Below are 17,048 nucleotides of genomic sequence, written 5' to 3'. Positions count from 1 at the left end.
TTCCTAGGTGGGCAAGATCCTTACCCCTGCTTATTTGAGCTTTACATAAGCTACATATGGCCATACATTGCTTGTCTGGATTTGGATAAAAATAACTCCAGACCGAAGAGGTGCATTTTTTGGTCTTCTGACCAGGCATGACGATGGGCTTTTTCATCCCATGGACATCAGCTGTTTCCCCCCCTGGTGCCTCATTTACAATAACCACATCACCATCCTCATCAAGTTCCTCCACAGCGCCAGCTACATCATCAATAGGCTCCTCCCGAGCCACCTCTTCCCGTACAGTGATGGGAAGGTCAGGCTTGACAACCACCAACACCCTTGGACTCGCCTTGGGGATTTGTGATAATTTCTCTTTAGAAGGCAGAGTTGTTTGCTGTTTTGTTGCTGACAGCATAACTCTCTTCAATTTTTTGTAGGGGGGGAGGAGGAGGAGGGCTAAGATTCGTGGGTGAAGATGAACCACTAGTCATGAACACGGGCCAGGGCCTAAGCCGTTCCTTGCCACTCCGTGTCGTAAATAACATATTGGCAACTTTACGTTTCTCCTCAGATGATTTTAAGTTTCTCTTTTTGCTACTTTTTCTTAACTTGGGCTTTTTGGATTTTACATTTTACATGTCTGGTATAGGCACTGAACTATAGTCCACAAGAATAGTTTAAAATTAATTGCTGTTCACCTGACGCGTTTCATCCCCATATAGGCGATTTCCTCAGAGATCTGAGGAAATTATACAGTTGCTGGACTGGTATACATATTATCTGGTTAGCGTGTAGGTGCACCTACCTCGCTAGTAATTGTTTTGGCACCGATAACATTGGTTGTACCTATTATGGTTTTTTATATGTTAGAATAAACATTTTTTAATTATATACTTTGTGCATGAGTGTTTTTGTGGCAGACTCGGGTATACCACCGCATACCTTGGTTGTTATATTTATCTATTTTTGGGGTGCAGATCCCCAGCGTTGGTACCGAGTCTGAGCAGTCATTTCAGTGCCGGACTAAGCTATATTTTGCTGAATGTGTGAACTTGGTAATATTGCAGTACCAATGGGCTTATACTGCTGGATTGGTTTTGCAAATTTGGTTATAATTAGTTATTTTTTTAATTTTTTATTTTTATTTTTTTTATAACTTTTTTTTTATTTTTTAAAAACTTGGGAATAATGGGAAATAACTATGCCCTTAGAAGCACAGAGCACAGGACACAGCACCACTGGACTGAACAGGACACAGCACAGGACCCAGCAGCACTACTGAACTCAGCAGGACAGAGCACAGGACACAGCACCACTGGACTGAACAGGACACAGCACAGGACCCAGCAGCACCACTGACCTCAGAAGGACAGAGCACAGGACACAGCACCACTGGACTGAGCACAGCACAGCACAGCACAGCACAGAACTGAACTGAACAGCACGAGATATAGCAGGACAGAGGACCACCTAACACACCCTCCCTCTACCCTGATCAATGCCCGAGTGAAGATGGCGGCGACTAGCGGGGAATTTATAGGATCCGAGTATCGCGAGATCCGACAACGGGATTATGAGTCAGAGCCTCAGTTTCAGAATTGAATTTGGCGCCAATACCCGGATCTGTCTCGGATCCGACTCGGATCAGCAACGTTCGGGTGGACTCGGATTTCATAACTCCGAGTGCGCTCATCTCTAGTTAATATAGTGTGTGTGTGTGTGTGTGGGCACAGTATGTTAATATAGTGTGTGTGTGGGCGCAATATGTTAATATAGTGTGTGTGTGTGGGAGCAGTATATTAATATAGTTTGTTTGTGTGTGGGCGCAGTATGTTAATATAGAGTATGTGTGTGTGTGTTTGTGTGGGCACAGTATGTTAATATAGTGTGTGTGTGTGGGCACAGTATGTTAATATAGTGTGAGTGTGTGTGTGTGGGCACAGTATGTTAATATAGTGTGTGTGTGTGTGTGTGTGTTTGTGTGAGGGCGCAGTATGTTAATATAGTGTGTGTGTGTGTGGGCACAGTATGTTAATATAGTGTGTGTGTGGGCGCAATATGTTAATATAGTGTGTGTGTGTGGGAGCAGTATATTAATATAGTTTGTTTGTGTGTGGGCGCAGTATGTTAATATAGAGTATGTGTGTGTGTGTTTGTGTGGGCACAGTATGTTAATATAGTGTGTGTGTGTGGGCACAGTATGTTAATATAGTGTGAGTGTGTGTGTGTGGGCTCAGTATGTTAATATAGTGTGTGTGTGTGTGTGTGTGTGTGTTTGTGTGAGGGCGCAGTATGTTAATTTAGTGTGTGTGTGTGTGGGCACAGTATGTTAATATAGTGTGAGTGTGTGTGTGTGGGCACAGTATGTTAATATAGTGTGTGTGTGTGTGTGTGTGTGTGGGAGCAGTATATTAATGTGTGTGTGTGTGGGCGTAGTATGTTAATATAGAGTATGTGTGTGGGCGCAGTATGTTAATATAGTGTGTGTGTGTGTGTGTGTGTGTGGGTGCAGTATGTTAATATAGTGTGTGTGTGTGTGTGTGTAAGTGTGTGTGTGTGGGCGCAGTATGTTAATATACTGTGTGTGTTTGTGTGTGGTCGCAGTATGTTAATATAGTGTGTGTGTGTGTGTGTGTGTGTGTGGGTGCAGTATGTTAATATACTGTGTGTGTGTGTGTGGGCGCAGTATGTTAATATACTGTGTGTGTGTGTGTGGGCACAGTATGTTAATATACTGTGTGTGGGTGCATAATGTTATTATAGTGTGTGTATGTGTGTGGGCGCTGTATGTTAATATATTGTTTGTGTGTGTGTGTGTGGGCGCGCAGTATATTAATATAATTTGTGAGGGAAGGGGGGATCCTAATATAGTATAGGAGGTAGGCTATTTAATGCTGGAGTGTAGGTGGTGGCTAATTATTTAAGGTGAGATGCCGGAACCTTTAATTTAATGCTGGGGTGCTTTGTGGCTATTAATTGAATATGGAGCTGAGTTTGGGGAGAAGGGCTATTTACGGATGCCCTCCCTCTTGGGCTCCGTCGTATGCAGACCTTACCTTCTCCCCTCCCCCGCCCCTCTAGCTGTGCTTTGAGCTTGCTGAGTTACTGTGCTTATTGTTTACTGTACTGTGCTGTCTCACCTCATATTGTAATTTCGTTTGTCCCTGTACGGCGTTACGGACACCTAGTGGCGCCCTATAAATAAAAATTAATAATAATAATTAAATGTGAATATAAATTATTTAATGCCTGGGATGGTTGTGGAAAATGGTTATATTTACTAAACGTAAATGCTACTTAATTTATTGCTGGGACTGTTTTGAGGGAGTGAAATAGGTTTTGATTAAATGTGTATACTGTTAATTTAATGTTGGGGCTGGTTAGAGGGAAATAGGTCTATTTATTAAATGTGAATATTATTATTGTTGGGAATGCAGGGAGACCAAATTATAAAACGTGAGTGATGTTGATTTAACACCGGGGCTGGTTGGAGTTTTCTAAATCTCATGTACCCATTTTTTTCAAAATATCAATATAGGGCATCCAACATTCCAAGATCAAGACAAGCAGGATCTGAGCTAAAGAAACCAGTTGCCACAAGTGGTGAAAGTGACAAGACAGGTAGGACAGAGCAGGAGAGTCTGACAACTGTCCTGAATCTGGTGGGGCAGTCCCGAATTTGGGTGACTCTCTCGCTTATTCAGGATTTGGTCCGACTGCAAGGACTGTTGGGAGGTATCTCCCACTTCACAACGTACTGCTTGTGAAAGCAGAGCTGTGTATATCTTATAATAGTGCACACAGTTTTGCTTGTGTATTTGTCTAAAATTTGTCTAAAATGATAACCATGTTACATAATAGGGGCCCTGCTGTCTTAAATACCGTGGGCCACCCGAACCTTAATCCAGCTCTGGTTAGGGGAAGGGAGCTGATAGCTGCTCCCGGGCCTCGGACAGAACACAGCCTGCAGAGCAAGCCGAGGAGCTCTAAGTATCACAAGATTTGGTAATCTCGTGAGACAACGAGCTTCTCTGCTCACTCTACAGGAAGGTCCCACCCTGATGGATGTCAGCAGCACCAGAAGCATAGATATGTACAGAGGGCTGGGGGTGTCATAATGTGGCTGGGAGGGCGTGATAAATGTAATGTTTTATTACAATATATGTATCAATACCCCATGTTGACCACACTCCCAGCACAATGTGATCACGCCCTTTTCGGTGGCGCCGCACAGCGTAAGCACACAGTTTCTTTGCTACTCGTCTATGGTGGGGAGTCCCAAAAATCCAATGTACCCAGGCCCCAAATTTCTCTTGCCGGTCCTGTACACACCATTATCTGATACTGGTGCGCCCTATGCTGCAATTAGAGACTCAAGCTGCGCGTCGCGTAATACATTTGTATCTCACGGGACACTGTATACCAATGACCCTTGCAAAAAGTACTGTAATTATTATTATTATTAAAATTATTATTATCTGGAACAGAGGTGAGCTTGTGTGCTTTAAATGCCAGGGCTGATTTTTAGTCCCAGTCCGGTCCTGATATTCAGTATATGAAATTGATGACAATACACATAGTATGTTGTGTATTTAGAGTGCTCAATATCAAGAAGCCCATATAAGAGAGAGAGAGACTCTATGGAGAGTGGAGTGCTGCTGAGAGCAGAGTACTCTATCTAAAAGAAGAAATTGAAACCGTCAGTGAGCTCTGCTATGTGTGAGCGGGCAGAAAGTCAAACTCTGGTCCTCTATAGAGAGGGAGAGAAAGAGACACAGCCTGACAGATCAGAGGAGGCACAAGAATTCTGTCATTGGAAGGGGTGTGTCCAGATATATGTTAAGCACCCGATGAATAGAGGAGCCATTCTATCATACGGTTAGAGACCACTACAAGGTACCTCAGTGAGCGAACCATGTTTATCAAATATTTACCTTAGGTCAGCATTGTGTGTATTGAAGGGGCTGAAGCTACACAACAGAGAAAGTGTAATAGCCCAAGTAAATGGAAATGTCATCCCCACAAACGAGGAAGTGAGGGGTGAGTTGCGGCTGAGAGTGCACCAGAGATAGAGCCAGAGCCAAGTGAGTTATGTTACCCATGCAGAGGAGGGGTGAGCTGCAGCCGAGAGATACTCTAAGTATGTGTGGAACTACTAGGCCCAGAAGAACCTGGTATGTGATATGACAACAATCAAACTGGATACACACCTATGCAATTACCTCGTAGATCACACGATTCATGACCGATTGGTCAGATATTGCAAGAGTGTGTATGCTCCCACGATCATGTTTTATCGTACCAAAGCACATTGCAGATGTTGATTTGGTATTCTAAACTTCCTAAAATTCATGATCTATGATGGATCGAATTTGGTCAAATGTGTGAGTATGCACTTCTGCCATTAGTTTCTCTGTGTATCTGTAGAGTGTATACGGAGTCATGATCTTTTCAGCAGATGGTTATGAGAGATAAAGTTCACACATCTTAATGTAGATTGTGTAGGTGTGTATGCATGAATCGGCATGGTCATCAGGGCTTTCGATTTTTAGTGAAATCGTTAGAGAAATTATATCAGATTGCATAGGTGTGTGCCTAGCTTAACAAATGCAACTGAGTTTCTTACTGTAACTGTTAAGATTCATGCAGGAGGAGCTGTATATATTTGATTTATTACAGCATCTATTTAAAAATGTGTGTAAATAAATAGTTTATTTTATGATAAAGAGACAATCTGACTCTCAACGTTGTGAGACATGTTACACTGCACCACCACCCTCTAGAGACATTGGGCTTGATTCAATAAAGAAAGGAGAGCAAAAATAGAAGTAACTTTGCACCTGTGTAAAACCATGTTGCATTGGTGGGGGATGTAAATGTTAAATGGGGGGACAGATTTATAGTTGGGGTAAGTTATGTCCTACATCAAGTTATTATGCCCACAACCACAAGCTATCTGGGCAGAGAAGGGCACATAGACCTGGTACATTACCACTCTCAGACATACCTCAAACTGCACACAAGCACGGGGAGTTACAAACATTTTTCAATATAGATCATGATGTGTCAGTTCAGCATTGCAGATTAGAGAAAAGAGACCGTTTTCGATCGGTCTCCTTTCTCTCTCCAATTACTAGCGAGTTTGGCTTTCCCATCCACCTAGCACAAAGCATCTTTTGGCTGCACACTCACACAACAGACGTGTCACACATACCAGCATCTGAAGAAAGACGCAGGTTTTAATAATATTCACAGATCAGCCACAACATTAAAACCACTGACAAGTAAAGTGAATAACATTGATTATCTTGTTACAATGGTACCTGTCAAAGTGTGGGATGTATTAGGCAGCAAATGAACAGGCCAAATTGTGATGGCTAGGCGACTGTGTCAGAGCATCTCCAAAACTGCAGTTCTTGGGATGTGTTCCCGTGTATGCAGTGGCTAGTACCCAGGGCCGGACTGGGACTAAAAATCAGCCCTGGCATTTAAGGTACACAGGCCCACCTCAGTTCCAGCAGAAATGAAAATATGTGCCGCCGCGTAGCGGTGGCGCTGAACACGGCGTGACCTCATTGTGTTGTGGGTGTGGCCAACATGGGGCATTGATACATACATTATAATAATACATTACATTTAGCATTTTAGACAAATACACAGGCCCTACTGTTAGAAGCACACAGCGTTGCCTTCACAAGCAGTACGTTGTGAAGCGGGACATACCTCCCAACTGTCCTTGCAGTCGGACCAAATCCTGACTAAGGGAGACAGTCATCCAAATTCAGGACTGCCCTACCAGATTCAGGACAGTTGGCAGACTGTCCTGCTCTCTCCTACCTGTCTTGGTCACTTTCACCACTTGTAGCAGATGGTTTCTTTAGCTCAGTTCATTCTTGTCTCGAACCTGGAATATTGGATGCCCTATTTTGAAAAAAAAAATGGGTACATGAGATTTAGAAAACTCCAACCAGCCCCAATGTTAAAACAATAGCACTCACGTTTTATAATTAGGCCTCCCTCCAGTCCCCACAATAATAATATTCACATTAATTAAGTAGACCAATTTCCCTCCAACCAGCCCCAACATAAAATTAACAGTATACCCATTTACTCAAGACATATTTCCCTCCCTCCAAACAGTCCCAGCAATAAATTAAATAGCATTAAAATGTAATAAATATAGCCATTTTCCACAACCAATCCCGACAATAAATAATTTATATTCACATTCAATAAATAGCCCTTCTCCCCAAAATCAGCCCCATATTCAATTGATAGCCCTAAACCACCCCAGCATTAAATTAAAGGTTCTTTCACCTCACCTTAAATAATTAGCCCCCACCTACACTCCACCATTAAATAGCCTACCTCCCACACTATATTAAGATCCTCCCTTCTCTCACATATTATATTAAAATACTGCGCGCACACACATGCTATATTTAAAATACTGCGCTCGCGCACACTATATGAACATGGCCAAACACGCACGTACACTATAGCAACATGGGGCCACACATGCACAAAATTAGCCCCACAGCCACACTGTTAGCCCCACTGGTTGTTAGCCCCACTGTCTGGTTGTTAGCCCCACTGTCTGGTTGTTAGCCCCACTGTCTGGTTGTTAGCCCCACTGTTTTTCCTCCACTGCTTGTTTGTTAGCCCCACTGTTTGTTTGTTTGTTAGCCCCACTGTTTGTTTGTTAGCCCCACTGTTTGTTTGTTTGTTTGTTTGTTAGCCCCACTGTTTGTTTGTTAGCCCCACTGTTTGTTTGTTTGTTAGCCCCACTGTTTGTTTGTTAGCCCCACTGTTTGTTTGTTAGCCCCACTGTTTTTCCTCCACTGCTTGTTTGTTAGCCCCACTGTTTATTTGTTAGCACCACTGTTTGTTAGCCCCACTGTTTGTTTGTTAGCCCCACTGTTTTTCCTCCACTGCTTGTTTGTTAGCCCCACTGTTTGTTTGTTTGTTAGCCCCACTGTTTGTTTGTTAGCCCCACTGTTTGTTTGTTAGCCCCACTGTTTGTTTGTTTGTTAGCCCCACTGTTTGTTTGTTAGCCCCACTGTTTGTTTGTTAGCCCCACTGTTTTTCCTCCACTGCTTGTTTGTTAGCCCCACTGTTTGTTTGTTAGCCCCACTGTTTGTTTGCCCCACTGTTTGTTTGTTTGTTAGCCCCACTGTTTGTTTGTTTGTTTGTTAGCCCCACTGTTTGTTTGCTAGCCCCACTGTTTGTTTGTTTGTTAGCCCCACTGTTTTTCCTCCACTGCTTGTTTGTTAGCCCCACTGTTTGTTTGTTAGCCCCAATGTTTGTTTGTTTGTTAGCCCCACTGTTTGTTTGTTTGTTAGCCCCACTGTTTGTTTGTTTGTTAGCCCCACTGTTTGTTTGTTAGCCCCACTGTTTTTCCTCCACTGTTTGTTTGTTTGCCCCAGTTTGCCAGCCCCACTGTTTGCCACACTATTACTTACTTACACACACAGACACTTACCTTTTTACATCCAGCAGCAGCAGCACCCTGCGCGCTGGTCAGCCAACGGAGAATCAATGACTGCCGACTATGCAGTAATCACATGGGACGGCGCCTGTGGCGTGGTGCCGTCCCATGTGATTACTCACATAGTCGCCAGTCACTGACTCTCCGTCCGCCGAGCAGCGCGCAGGGTGCTGCTGCTCGGCGGACATGCGGACCGGCCCTTCTGGCCATCGGCCCTTCTGGCATTTGCCAGAAGTGCCAGATGGCCAGTCCGGCCCTGCTAGTACCTACCAAAAGTGGACCAAAGAAGGACAAGCGGTGAATAGGGTTATGAATGGCCCAGCCTTATTGATGCGCGTGGGAAATGAAAGCTAGCCAGTCTGGTCCAATCCCACAAAAGAGATACTATAGCAGAAATTGCTGAAAAATGTAATGTCGGCTATGATAGAAAGGTATTGGGGCTTTGCAGCTTGCAGCAGACTGGTCAGAGTGCCCATGCTGACCTCTGTCCACTTCTGAAAACGCCTACAATGGGCACGTGAGCACCAGAACTGGACCATGGAGTAATGGAAGAAGGTGGCCTGGTCTGATAAATCATGTTTTCTTTTACCTCACGAGTGCGTTGTTTACCTAGGGAAGAGATGGCACCAGGATGCACTATGGGAAGACAAGCCTGCAGAGGCATTGTAATTCTCTGGGTAATGTTCTGCTGGGAAACCTTGTGTCCTGGTATTCATGTGATGTCCCACATAATCATACATCATACATAATCAGTGTGTAGTGGCTGCCAACCAGTGTTGGCTGCACAGCTAGTGTGTTAGTTAGAGGTGTATTAGGATTACTATAGAATCATGCAGAGTTATATTGGGGTTAAACAGGAGATAAAAAAGGACACTCTACCTGATACCACTGCTACAGGAGGACAAAATCCAACACTCCAGTGAGTCTTGTTACATTCCACCTCAAAGCACCTGCTTTGGACACTTTGGACAGATCTGCTAGCATTGGTAATAAGATCACTTCTGATTTATGAACCACTTGCAAACCTTGTCTCTCATTTATATTCTCAGTATGTCCAATCTGTTCATCTGTAATATGTTGTTCTGCCCACACTGCTAACTGCTTTCCTTGTCTCTCCACACTGAACTGTCTTCCTCTCCTACTCCCCTCCTACCTCTCCTCCCATGTTCCTCTTTTCCCCATTCGCCCAGCCCAATATTCTCACATTCTTCAACCAACTCTATCACCACTTCAACCCACCCTCTTTCCAGTTCGATTGTTTACCCTCCTCTGGTTCCCACATGGACTGCTAAACTTAATGTCCCTTTAGTTCCTATTGTTTTTATCACTACTCCCTTTGGCTAGAATGTAAGTTCTCGTGGGCAGGGTCCATGCATTTATTATTGTGTTCTGTACCTATGTACTTGATATGTCTACTGTTTTCATGTATGTCACATTTGTACTTCTATGTCAGGCGCTACTGAATCTGTGGCATCATACAAATAAACGATAATAATAATGGGAATGTTACTTTGCCATGTACCACCTACCTGAATAGTTGTTGCAGACCAAGTACTCCCCTTCATGGCAACGTTATTCCCTGATGGCAGTGGCCTCATTCAGCAGGATAATGCACCCTTCCACACTGTAAAAATTGTTTGGTAATGGTTTGAGGAACTTGACAAAGAGTTCATGGTGTTGACTTGGCCTCCAAATTCCCAAGATCTCAATCCGATTGAGCATCTGTGGGATGTGCTGGAAAAAAAAGTCTGAACCATGGAGGCCCTACCTTGCAACTTACAGGACTTAAAGGATCTGCTGCTAACATCTTGGTGCTATATACTACAGGACACCCTCAGGGGTCTTGTGGAGTCCATGCCTTGATGGATCAGAGCTGTTTTGGTAGAACTCAGGGGACCTACACAATATTAGGCAGATTTTTTAAATGTCTGGCTGATCGGTGTATATCTGTGAATACAGTATATCTGTGTCAAGCTATTTATTGTTAACTTCAGTTTTGAACACATTAATTGGAATCTTGACAGCACTCCTTAATTTCAATGACACAACTCATGAGAGCTGCATAAAACCCTGAATATACATTGTAACAAGCCAAAGAAAGTGGGCAGAAGAGTTTGTAAAACCAGCATGCAGCCAGGAAGGTCCAACCTATAGAAACCTAAAAATCCTAAAGTAAAACAACGTAGGTAAGATAAACAGGAAATATGTACAGTAACAATACAGAAGAAACAGGAAGACACCACCTATGTGCACTCCGAAAGTGTCTAGAGACGTCCTTTAACAAATACGCAAAGCAATACATTAATATGTTTCTGTGTAAATAACAGAGTAATGTTATATATATCCTTTATGAGATAGACATGCAACCTATCTAATCTCAACAGAATTATTATGCCAGAATATTTTATAAAACACATTAATTAATACAAATGGATATATTTCTTTCAAGCAAAGAACAACGTGTTAGCACTGGTAACATTAAATAAGTTCCCATACTATTTGGCACCAGCATAATGAACATTTTTAATGCTTTTCCGACAAAAGAGCTGGAAACTGCAAGGTCTAGTGCAAAAAAGACCAAGGGGTCTATTTATAGAAGTATATAGGAACTGCAATGACCAGCATAAAATAGGTTAAGCCTACACACTACTGCGTTTTCAGCAGATTATTGGGCCAATTAAACAATAAACGACTGATTAGCCCGATATCGCAGTAGTGTGTACCCTGCAACGATGAATGATTATCATTCCAGGGCACATAAAATCGTTGATCGAGATTTTCAAACTGACTTGTGTCATTCCAATTCTGCAGTGTGCATGTAGTCTTTAGTTTAAAATACGGCTGTCCCCCAAAAATGGCATTTTGCTGTAAAAAAAAAAATAATACATTTGCCAAAGCAAATGTGGCAGTATACTTGTGATGTATCTTATGAAAGTTTTTGTACAGCCAGGGGACCTTATGCTCTTGGACCTGATGAAGAGCACAGATCTGAAGGTAAATCACAGCACAGTGGCCTATTGGTTAGCACTTCTGCCTCACAGCACTGGGGTCATGAGTTCAATTCCCGACCATGGCCTTATCAGTGTGGAGTTTTATTGTTCTCCCCGTGTTTGCGCGGGTTTCCTCCAGGTGCTCCGGTTTCCTCCCACACTCCAAAAACATACTGGTAGGTTAATTGGATGCTATCATAATTGACCTTAGTCTCTCCCTCTCTGTCTGTCTGTGTGTCTATATTAGGGAATTTAAATTGTAAGCTCCAATGGGGCAGGGACTGATGTGAATGAGTTCTCTGTACAGCGCTGCGTAATTAGTGGCGCTATATAAATAAATGATGATGATGAAGGTAAATCATGTATAGTGTGTACACAAGAATCGGCATCTTTACTTTTGAGAATTAATATTAATGTGTAATCCCCTCATAAAAAAATCTCTAGACTGCTGTCCTTTACAGAGATTCTTCTGTTAAACCAACAATCTCCCCTCTTACTCATTCTGTAATGATCATTTGTTTTTTATTTAAAATGTACTAATCCATTGATGCAGAGCTGGTCTTATGGTGTACAGAGTACAGACACAACACATTCTTCAGCTCCCTGTCACAGCTGCACCATATATTTATTGGTTCTTTACACCGCAGTTTCCAGTGTCTAACACAGTGTCCTCAAATATATTCATTGGTTTTAACTGATAACGTCAAAATTCATCATGACCTTATAATTAGAGATGGGCGGGTCCGGTTCCCAGAGAACCGAACCCACCCGAACTTTGGGTATCCGAGTACAGAGCTGAGCAGCTCGGTACTCTCCCGCCCGTTCCGAATCCAAATCGAGGCCGAACGTCATCGTGACGTCGTCGGATCTCGGGGCTCGGTTCTCGCGATACTTCAACATTATAAATACACGCCTCCACAGCAATCCATCGCCATTTGACAGAGGGAGAGAGCAGGGTGTAGTCATAGGCTGATTAGAGCAGGGAGAGAGAATCCAATATTCTTCTTGCAATTGCTCTAACAAAAATCGCTAGAGAAGAGAGGAGGATAGAGGTTTATTATTTTTTGTTAATATTTGGCACTCCCCAGTGCTTTTGGGGTGTCCCCCATAATTGTGCATAAATATTTCTGGCTGTCAAAAGTCATATCTGTCAACATTATCTACCAAATAATTTTTAGCACTCCTCTGTGCTTTTGGGGTGTCCCCCATAATTGTGCATAAATATTTCTGGCTGTCAAAAGTCATATCTGTCAGCAGTATCTACCAAATAATTTTTAGCACTCCCCAGTGCTTTGCGCTCAGAATGGATTCAAAGCAGTCCACATATGATCAGAATGAGCAACCAGGTTCTGTCACCAGTCCTGATGTTAGTGTTCCCAGTACGTCATCTGGCCAAGGCGATGTCAAACAACAGAGTGTTTCCAAATAAGTGCAAAAAACAAAAACCCCCAAAAAAATTACTGTATTGAAGCGAAAAAGAAGTGTAACTGAGCAAAAGTTAAGTGACGATAAAAAAAAAATTGCAAGCATGCCATTCTACACACGCAGTGGCAAAGAGAGAATGAGGCCTTCACCTTTGGCTATTAGTGGCAGATCCCAAAAAGTTACCCAGCCTACAATTGGTGCACAACTACTGTTACGCGTCAAAGCCGAGCTGCAAGATAACAGTAAGGCATTAGAGGATAATGTTTGCTCTGATTCACAAATGACACCAATCCCTGTGGAGAGTCCATCCAACAGTGGTATGTCTAATCGTGAGCATTCTGTTAGTGTACCCATAGAGAAGGGCCCTTTCAGCAGTTCTGATGTGTACCTGAACAGCACGAGTGTAGCCGCTGATACCTAAATTGAGGATGCCACTTTGGAAATAGAAGAGGATGAGGGGGAGATTTGTGGAGGTGACGAGGGCGCTAATAAGGATGTTGATGATTATGATGCAGACAGATACCAAATTGCCTTTCTCAATTTCTATTTATATTCTAGATTATATAACGGCTGAATAGTTTTCTATTTTACTCCTAGTGGAGAGGGGATCTGATGCAGACAGATACCAAACTCCCTTTGTCCATTTCTTTGTATATTCGAATTTCTAGTTCTACGGTCTATGCAGGCTGCTTTTTTTTTCTATTTTACTACAAGTGGATTGGGGGGGGGTCTGATGCAGACAGATACCAAACTGCCTTTGTCCATTTCTTTGTATATTCGAATTTCTAGTTCTACGGTCTATGCAGGCTGTTTTTTTTTCTATTTTACTACAAGTGGATGGCGGGGGGGGGGGGGGTCTGATGCAGACAGATACCAAACTGCCTTTGTCCATTGCTTTGTATATTTGAATTTCTAGTTCCACAGTCTATGCAGGCTGCTTTTTTTATATTTAACTACAAGTGGAGGGGGGGGGGCATAGATAGCCACTAAACTACCGTGGTCGATTTAATTTTACATTCTAGTTCCACAGTCTGTGCAGGCTGCTTTTTTTAATATTCAACTACAAGTGTAGGATGTAATATACACCCGAAGACGATGGCTACATTGCCAATAATCAAAGATGGAGGAGGTAGACAACCAGGTTTGTCTGTATAATTTACAGACAAGTGTTCGAATTAAGGGCGGCCTACCTGGGATTAAACTGTTTTTTTCATAATTTATTAGCTTTAGAATTACCCCACTTATCTAAGAAACTGGTGGAGCACTAAATTAGGTTATTTTAGACCAAAATTTTTTTATTTTTTGCGAAAATAGCAAAACAAAACCAAACAAAACCAAAACCAAAACACGCAAGGGCGGTTTTGCAAAACCAAAACCAAAACACGAAGGTAATCCAGATCCAAAACCGAATACAAAACCAAAACACGGGGGTCAGTGACCATCTCTACTTATAATCAACAAATCAGACTGAAACAAAATGTGATTTATGTTTTTTACAAATATAATCTTCAGACACAATTTTTTGTTATTTCCATTTAGGGGAAACCTTGGTTCTCTACAACTTCAAGTGCGGCTCAGAGATGAGACTGTGTTATCATCAGATTACTACAGGCCTCTGGTGCAGTTGCTGTGTCAGGAGGTTAAAGCATCTTACAAAGTAATACAAAGCAAACAGATAATACAGTGTTATATTAGTATTATTTTTCAGTTATGTTTACTTTCGTTAATATATTATTCATGGTTTGGGTGTAATATGATTAGGATTTCTAGTTTTCAATGTTCATTGTGTGCAGTGTTGCAGTGTTATTTTCTCACATACAAAAAAATGTGGTTTTCATTATTTATGAATATAGATATCATATAAAAATAGAAAAACTCCATATAAAATGGTGTATATCTTCATTTAAGTTTAAATGGGGAAGAGGGTACAGAGTCAGGGGATATAATCCCAGGAGAGTGAGAAGGATGTGGAGACAGGGAGAGAGTCCCAGGAAGCAGAATCACAGGGAGAGAGTGTCAGGGTAGAGTGGAGAGGATCCCAGGGGAAGAGGCAAGTGCATACTTGACAACTTTTCCTCGCTGGCTTCACGGAGATCCCGGGGGAGGTAGGCGTGTGGGGACGATTGTCACAATTTTGGCCAATTACAGCAGTGGGCAGGGTTGAGATGATGTAATATTAGCATCATTAAGTCTCACCCCCTGCCACTTATCTATTGCGGGGGCGAGAACCAGGAGATTGCCCTGCTCTCCCGGGAGCCCAGGAGGTCTCCCAGACATTCCGGGAGAATAGGCAACTATGCGTTAAAGAAAAGCAGCTAATTAATCTCTAGAGACTGAAGTGTCTTTTACATTTCTGTCTCCCATTACTGAAGTCATGTTGTCTTACCTGTCAGTCTTTGATTAAATCTTGGTCTCCATGAAAATGGCCACCTCCATAGGCATCAATACATGGACATAGGACACAATTTCTGAATTGTGTCATCATGCCACAGATGGCGAAGCCAACCACGTCTTTTACTGGCTCAGCATCAGAAAGAAAGAGCAGGTCCCTGGGGATATTATGTTAAGTGATAAGTAGAGGGTCCCAGGAAACAAGGTGAGGTTGAGGATGCCAGGAAGGAGTGGTAGGAGGTGAACTTAGTAAAATGCTGGTGGAGAGTGTGGTAGGCCCCTGAATGCTGGGGTGGGGGGCCCTGATTAGCAATCATTTTATGAGTTATTTACATTTTAACTATAAATACCAGGAAAGCCTCAGTTTAGGCTAATAGAATTAGTACACCCATGCCTCTCCCCTGGAGCTCAAAAGAAGCACTTACCCCATTTCCAAAATGTGAGTTGTACATAACATACCTGAGATTTGTTCAAAGTTTCCAAAAGTGGTCTTGTTGTTTTAAATAAAATGTACATGGTTACAAACCAGCTTCCATAATTTTAAAATGGAAAATTAGGATACCGTTGTGACCTAAAGTTGGGTCAGGCCATACTTATTGTTGTTTGCTAAATAGAGCATATCCCCACTTATCCTGCTAATTTGGGAGCATACAATGGTCCATAGAAGTGTAGGTCTTCTGGGAAATGAATAATAGGCAATGGAATGACATAGAACTTATGTTTATAATTTAGAAATGACAACTGAAAATATAATTGACTACCCTTTTAGAATTAGCATATCAATGAATTCTGAAAATGCTGTTTATTCCTAATAGGAAAAAAGTGGCCATTTAATTACTCTAATAGATGACACCACATCTGCAGAGTGTAGACAGGAAGTGGCCACCAACCTTGTAAAGATCTTCTCAGGGCAAGGGCTGGCAAAGGAATTCCTGGATCTGCTCTTTAGACTTGAGCTTGATAAAACAAGTAAGTTGGATTTATTTTGTATAGACAATGCTGTATCTTCCCCATTTCAGGGGTGAGAGGGATAGGAGGTTCCACCATTTTAGATTTAACAGTAATAGTGGCAATAATATTCAGCCAACATTTGAGAATGTTCTATTTAACAAGACCTTTTGGATTTTGTCTGGTGTTTATTTGAATTAATACTTTTTGAATACAGCTAATTGTGTCTCTTGCCATGGGAAAGTCTACAAATTATATCGCTATGCAAGGAGGCACCAGAATGAGGAGTTCGTCCAGGAGATGAACAGTAGGCCTTATGCTGCTACACCTCTAGGACGCCTCTCACAAATAGGCCCATGAGCAGCAGGCGTGACTCTAGTTGCCCTATAACCCTCCCCCATGGCCTGAAAATTTGTCTTTGTTTTGGCCATTTATTAGACAGTACCGCAGCCACAATACTGTTCCTATGTTAGAGAGGCGCCACAGCTGCAGTACAAGCCAAAGTGGCAGAAACAGAGCTGCTGAGCATGTTGTGAGAACTAGTTAGTGGTAAGTGCATCATGTAAGGAAAGAGGAGAGGGAGATAAAGGTGGTTGGAGGGCGATGCTGCCCATTCAGTCCAAGTTGCTGGCCACGCCCCCTCCGGAGGCATGGTGCTGCTCACAATAAGCATTTTAAGCTCCAGGGTCTGACTTCGACAGTGTAGAAATTAATAAGCACTATTTATAAACATCATTTCAGTACTTGTAATTTGCCTGCACTCATATCCTGGTCTAGACAACCCCACATGCAAGCTGTCCATAATGCCATTTTGACAATGT

At 42.4% G+C, this 17,048-nt stretch overlaps 1 protein-coding gene across 2 annotated transcripts in view; it reads left to right on the top strand.

Moving 5' to 3' along the window:
* LOC142138433 (ras GTPase-activating protein 4-like) overlaps positions 1 to 17,048 on the top strand; it is a 156,372-nt gene that overhangs the window by 118,750 nt on the left and 20,574 nt on the right. For both annotated transcript variants that reach the window (XM_075195106.1, XM_075195107.1), the window contains 2 exons: positions 14,428 to 14,545; positions 16,095 to 16,248. In XM_075195106.1, coding sequence (XP_075051207.1) covers positions 14,428 to 14,545; positions 16,095 to 16,248 — 272 coding nt within the window. The remainder of the gene's footprint in view (positions 1 to 14,427; positions 14,546 to 16,094; positions 16,249 to 17,048) is intronic.

Source organism: Mixophyes fleayi, chromosome 2 (genome assembly GCF_038048845.1).
Source record: "Mixophyes fleayi isolate aMixFle1 chromosome 2, aMixFle1.hap1, whole genome shotgun sequence".
Classification (NCBI taxonomy): domain Eukaryota; kingdom Metazoa; phylum Chordata; class Amphibia; order Anura; family Limnodynastidae; genus Mixophyes; species Mixophyes fleayi.
The sequence above is the reverse complement of the archived record's forward strand: the minus strand, read 5'-3'. Positions and strand labels throughout refer to the sequence as shown.